The following is a 6611-nucleotide window of genomic DNA, read 5'->3' as shown; positions in this document are numbered from 1 at the left end:
GCACGTGCGTATACACATGCACACACACCTGCAGAGAGCTCTGCAGCACAGCCCACAAGGGACATGGCAGGACAGCCACCCAGTGACACTATATTCCAAATGCCATGCACAGTGACACCTTTGGGTGGTGGTCCAGCAGCTCACCTGTGCTACCTGCGTATTAACAGGCAATGTTCCCTCACAGGCTGGCAGTCCGAAGCAATGGGCGACTGGAGCTTTCTGGGGAGACTATTGGAAAATGCACAGGAGCACTCCACGGTCATCGGCAAGGTCTGGCTGACCGTCCTGTTCATCTTCCGAATCCTGGTGCTGGGAGCCGGGGTGGAGTCGGTGTGGGGTGACGAGCAGTCCGACTTCACCTGCAACACCCAGCAGCCCGGCTGTGAGAACGTCTGCTACGACAAGGCCTTCCCCATCTCCCACACCCGCTTCTGGGTGCTCCAGATCATCTTCGTGTCCACGCCCACCCTCATCTACCTGGGCCACGTGCTGCACATCGTGCGCACGGAACAGAAGAGGAAAGAGCGAGATGCGGAGCAGCCGAACGGGGACGGCGACCGTGGCCAGAGGGACAGGTCCCCGGTGCGGGACGACCGGGGCAAGGTCCGCATCGCCGGGGCCCTGCTCCGGACCTACGTCTTCAACATCATCTTTAAAACGCTGTTCGAGGTGGGCTTCATCGCCGGTCAGTACTTCCTGTACGGCTTTCAGCTGAACCCACTCTACCGCTGTGACCGGTGGCCCTGCCCCAACACCGTGGACTGCTTCATCTCCAGGCCCACGGAGAAGACCATCTTCATCATCTTCATGCTGGCCGTGGCCTGCCTGTCCCTCTTTCTCAACGTGCTGGAGATCTATCACCTGGGCTGGAAGAAGCTTAAACAGGGTATGACCAACTACTATAGTGTAGAGACCCCTCAATCCAGGCTGGGGGCCGCGAAACCGGGGGGCGTGAGCCCACTGCCCCCCTCCCTCTCGGCTCCAGCCACCGGCACTGGGGCGTGCCCGCCTTACTACACTCACTCTGCCTCGTCCCTGGGGCAGGCAATGAGCAGGGCCTATCCTGGGGCTCCTTTACCAGCCACAGACGTCACCAAGGAAGCTCTGTCTGAGGCGCAGGGGAAGGGCCACCCTGACAAATTCTATGACAGCAGCCAACACCTGCTAACGGCAGAGCAGAACTGGGCCACCCAGGAGGCCGAGCAGCAGCTCTCAGTGAGGAAGGCCACCCCCCCGCCATTGTCCCCGTCTTCCTCCTTGACCCCTCCGGGCAGCCCCCAGCCACCCCCCCAGGAGCCCGTCCCGGTGGAGAATGGGAATGGCCACAGCTTGGGGGAGAGCAGCTTGGCAGTGACTCCCGACCAGGGGGTCCCGGCAGTGACCTCCCCTGTGGATATGCACGCGCCGCCTCTGCTCCCCGCTGAGCCCAGACGGTCAAGCACGGCCAGCAAGGCCAGCGGCGGTCGGGCCAGACCCAGTGACTTGGCCATCTAGCGGTTCTGGCCCCAGACAGCTCATAATGACCTCTTTTCTAGCACCCCAAACCAAGTGTACTTCGGCGGAGCAGGTAGACAGACAGCCCTGAGTGACAGAGTGCGGGAGGGGGCCGGAGGCCGGCGGGGGGGCGTGTCAGGTTCTGTGTCCTTGTGCGGTGCTTGGAGCTGCAGTGCAGTGGGGAGAACCTGGCACTTTCCACGGCGGGCGGGGGGAAGTGGGGTGCAGGGGCTACTGGCCTCTGAGGACCTTCACAGCCTCGCCGGCACCCAGACCTGGCCCCTGTGCAGGAGCCGCCGCCTGTGCGGGTCTGGTGTCTGCCGTCACTTCAGTCCGGGACTTTTAAGTTTCCTGCCCCTGGGCTGTGCACGTCCCGGGCAGCCCAGAAGGCCAGCGCTGCCTCTGGCCCGCCTCCCGTCTGACACTCTTAACTCAGAGCTGAGTGGATTTGGGATATTTGCCAACGGCACTAAAAAAAGGTTGAGAGCAAGCCTGTGCAGTGTCATTTGAGATTCCGAAATTGCATGTGAAGCCCAGGTAGCCAAGTGTCGCCATGACAAGTGACAGTGAGCAGCTCCCCCGAGAGGCCGAGATCCAGGGGCGAGGGCACAGAGGTGGCTGGGCACAGAGCGGGCGGGGGACGCGGCCACGCCGAGGTCGTTTTTGACAGCTGCCCAGCATGGCAGGCGACCCTCTGCGCTGACTTCTCAGCGCTGTTCCCGCTTTGCGCTGGGCAGGTACGCCCACGCCCCCACTTTCTACCTTTCAGGAAAAGCGAAGGAAGCTTGGTCCCCCACGGCGGATGCTGACTGAGAGAGGGCTCCATCGTCCCCGTAAGTCCCAGTAAGGACCGAACTTCCCTTTCAAAGGGATGCTTCCCCGCCCCGCGCCACCCCGACCTGTGACCACGCGCCGGATACCATGGACGCAGGGAGACTCTTAAGTGCCTCCGGGACCTCGGCGGGGGCGGTCCCAGGGGGCTGAGTGTGTGTCCCCGCTGTCTGCCCATCATCGGTCACTGTGGACCCACGAGCAGAGGTGACGCCGAGCCTGGTCCCCGTCACGCTGTCCACCTCCAACGGCCACCCGGTGTGGTGACCCTCGTTCTGCGGACGCCGGAGCCTCTCCATCGGATCCGTCCCTTTTTATGACTCCCTTTACTTTCCGATGAGTCTTTTGTGACCCATGGACAGTCTGGTGACAAGACTGTGACTTCCCGTTCTCAGAGCGCTGAGAGCGCCTGGGGCCCCCCGTGCGACCCGCTCCCTCCCTGGCACGTTCACAGCCTTTCTGCAGGTGGCGTCAGACCTTGCGAATGGCCAGCGTCTTGGGGGAGGGGGGGTAGGGGGATGGGAGGGGCGTTATGCCCTTCAGTGGGGCGTCACCAGGAACGGGTGCATCGTCATGTCTGCCACCAGAAAACACACTTCCGTATAAAATGAACTTTAAATACCGTGCATTCGACAAAATTCAGATCATCGATCCTAGGATGAAGCGTTTCTCTTTGAATGGGCGCTCGATTCGGGAAGTGATTCTAACGTGACTGGGACACTAAGAAACAAATTTGTCCCCCAAATTCTCTAACTACAAAAGCAAGCTCGCCAGAAAACGCTGGCCGCAAGATGAGGTTTTATCAACACCTTTGTAAAACGGGGGGCTGGTGCGGACAAGACGCACACCAGCTGCCGAGAACGCTGACGATCTGGAAGGTACCCGTTTGGCGAACCCAGCTCACGATGCGAATAGTTCTTCCTCTTCGGTTTGTGCTGAAGGCCGCACGAAATTTCAGTCTGTTGTTCGATTCCCTTTAACATTCCCCGGTGAAACCTGCCAGGGAGATGACGCTGCTCTCTCGGGTTTGCATGTCTGCGAACGGAGTTGGGGTGAAATACGGAAACCAGACGTGCGGGGGGTTGCGTTTGAGTAAGTGTGACAGGGAGGGAGGAGACCACGCGGTGTCCTGACCGCAGCCCAGCCTCTAACCTGCCACGTCACTCACGGAGGGTGGGAGGGATTGGCCTTCCTGCCTTGCAGCGGACAGGGGACAGCGAGGACCGCCCCTCTGTGCTTCGAATGGGCCGGGACCAAATCCGCCTGGACCGCGGCTTGGCACGTAGGAGGCACTTACTTAAGAGTACCCCGGTGAGTGAATGAATGAGTGAATCGCTGAATGAATGAAACGTAGATTTCTGCTTAGCCACATTCACGTCATCGGACACAGATTGGAGCCTCAGAAAAAAAGGTATCAGAGAAGCCGATCCCCTTGCCAGGCCTGCCTAATTCTGCAGAATCAACTTTATTAAGATACAATCTGTGTTTGCAACAGGGACATGCCAAAGGTGTCTCGCCACGATCAAAAATATTCTCATCCCTCTGAAAAGTCCCTTGTGCTCCTTCTAGTCAATTCTCCACCACCGACTCCAGGCAATCGCTAATCTGCTACCTGACACGATAGTCTTTTCTAGAATTTCATACAAATGGAGACATACAGTACGAACTCTTCCGTGTCTGCTCTTTTTCACTCATCATCATGTTTTCAAGCTTCGCCTCCGTTGTTGCGGGATTCAGTAGTGTTCCTTCATATTGCTGAAAATCCCATTATCTGTCCATGCACCTGTTAATGAACTTTTGGGTGGTGTATTAGGGTTCTTTGGCGGGGAGGAGAGTTCATATCTATAAATATATATCTATACCCAGTTGACCCTGGAACAGCATGAGTTTGAACTGCACAGGTCCGTTGATTTTTTTGCAATAAACACTGTAAGTGTATCTTCTCTGCCTTGTGACTTTATTCATGACCTTTTAGTAAGCTACTTTAGCGTAAGACTGCGGCCTACAGTACATATAACACAAAATACTTCCGGTCAACAGGAAGCTGTTAGTGGTTAAGTTTGGGGGAGTCAGAAGTTAACACGGGGGTCTTCACCTGCTCACCGGGAGTTGAGGCCCTAGCCCTTGAGTTGCTCAAGGGTCGACCGTGTGTGTGTAGATATAAAAGATAAGACATTTTCTCTGTAGGTCAACAAGTCCCAAGGTCTGCGGTCCCACCCGGTGGGAGGGCGGGACCCAGGAGAGGGAACTGTGTCAACTCAGTCTGAAGGCAGGAATAAACAATGTCCCATTTCAAAGGCCGTCAGGCGGGAGAATTCTTTCTTAGTGACAGGACAGTCAGCTTTTTTGTCCTTTTCAGGCCTTGCGCTGATTGGGTGGGGCCCACCCAGGTTAGGGCGGGCCACCTGCTGGAGGCAGAATACCAGTTCAAATGTTAATCTCATCCAGACACACCCAGAATCTTATGGGGGGGGGGCATATCCGGGCACTCCTGGGCCTGGGGAAGCTGACACGTAAATGCAACCGTCTCGAACCATGCTGGTCGAGAGTACGGTCACCTGCACGTTGGCCTGTTGTCCGGGCAGACTTTTTATCTTGACCGAGTTCGCTGAGACGGTGGACAGTGGCTAGCCATTGGCTGCTGACGTGGGACACATCCATCCTTAGGTGGCTTTGCTCTGTCCCCCAGGCCCTACCCCCAGCAGGCTGATCAAGCCGCGCTCTCAAGGCCGTGGGGCAGAAGAAAGTGGTCCAGCCTCGGTGTGTGTCCCATCTGCTCGCTTCCCATGGCCAAAGCACGGCCAGCTCGGGAGGGAGGCACAGGAAATCAGCCTCCCTCTTTACCGGGCTCACGTGGCAAAGGGCACAGCTGCAGGCAGGGGTCCTCGACGAAGCCAACCTTGCACAGCCTGCGCAGTGCCATCCACTGTGACGATGCTGAAGAATCAATGTCCTTCCAGAAGGCGAAGTCGTCCAGAGGCTGGGGCCAGGGCACAGGAGTGCCTGAGGCGTCTGCGTTACGCACGTTCGGTACAGCTGGGCATCATGAGAGCTAACAGCCCAGCAGCTCTAGAACTTGGCCTCCACTGGGGCCTCACCCAGCAGGTGCTGCTCCTGCCTTTTACACGTGGACGGCCCGATATTTTACACACTCGGAGGAGTACACATAAGCTCCATCTAGCCAGTGTAAAGGAAAGTAAAAGCTGAACACTCGAGGGTCCACCATTTGGATCAAGAAACACGATATTATTTAAACCTGTTTGGCCGTTCCGCATCTCGAGACCCTCCCTCCCCACTGGGGTTCACGTGTACCCTAAAACTCCATGCTAATATTTTCCCTTACGGTTTTACAATACATGTGTGTATCCCTAGACACGTCCTCCTTGACCCTTGAGTGATGCAGGGGTTTGGGGCGATCCCCTGGACAGTCAAAACTCAGTGGGTGACTTTCGACTGCCCCAAACTTCACTGCTAACGACGACTGTTGACTGGAAGCCTTAGTAACAGCGGCGACAGTCAATCGGCGCGCATTTGGCATGTCATATGTAGTACACAACATATTCTTACAATAAGGCAAGCTAGAGAGAAGAAAATGTTAAGAAAATCGTAAGAGAAGATGTATTTACAGTACTGTACGTTTTTATTAGAAAAAAATCTGCATATAAGTGGACCCATGCTCAAACCCGTGTCCTTCAAGGGACAACTGCATTTTGGACTTTACGTAACTGGAATCAGTGTTTATACAGTCGCGTGTCACATAATGACGGGGACACGTTCTGAGAAGCGAGTCTTTAGGTGATTAGGTCATTGTGCCAGCATCACAGAGTGCACTACCCACACCTGGGCAGTACAGCCCCCTACACACCTGGGCTGCGTGGTCCAGCCCACTGCTCGTGACTGCCAGCCTGGACGGCCTGTCACCGTACAAAACAGGGCGAGACGTGATCAAGCACAAGAGAACGATGCCACCAGCAGACGCAGCACACATGACCTGTGCGAGGCGAGGCTGCGGCCGGTAACACGCACGCTGCTTCAGCAAACTCGAACACATGGGGCACGTTCACATGGCAGCGGCGTCGTTGTCTCATAGCTTCATTGTAATCGTCCGGGACACACGAGGTCCGTGGTTGACCAAAACGTCGTGACGTGGCGCATGGCTGGCCATCCCATCCAAACTTCGCCTCTGAGGCTTACCCATGTCGTTGAATGAAGCTGCGGCTTGCTCGCTCGCGTTGCTGGGTGTTAATTACACTGCTACATCCGCTGGGTTCGGTACCTATTCTGCC

The 6611-nt window shown here is 56.6% G+C and overlaps 1 protein-coding gene across 1 annotated transcript; it reads left to right on the top strand.

Moving 5' to 3' along the window:
• The first annotated feature begins 201 nt into the window (after nt 1-201).
• On the top strand, nt 202-1494 carry GJA3 (gap junction protein alpha 3). Its single transcript, XM_006904810.1, has one exon. The coding sequence runs from the start codon at nt 202-204 to the stop codon at nt 1492-1494; it is 1293 nt and encodes a 430-aa protein (XP_006904872.1).
• The last annotated feature ends 5117 nt before the right edge of the window (nt 1495-6611 follow it).

The sequence above is a fragment of the Pteropus alecto genome, unplaced genomic scaffold (genome assembly GCF_000325575.1).
Source record: "Pteropus alecto unplaced genomic scaffold, ASM32557v1 scaffold80, whole genome shotgun sequence".
In the NCBI taxonomy this organism is placed as follows: Eukaryota; Metazoa; Chordata; class Mammalia; order Chiroptera; family Pteropodidae; genus Pteropus; species Pteropus alecto.
The sequence above is the reverse complement of the archived record's forward strand: the minus strand, read 5'-3'. Positions and strand labels throughout refer to the sequence as shown.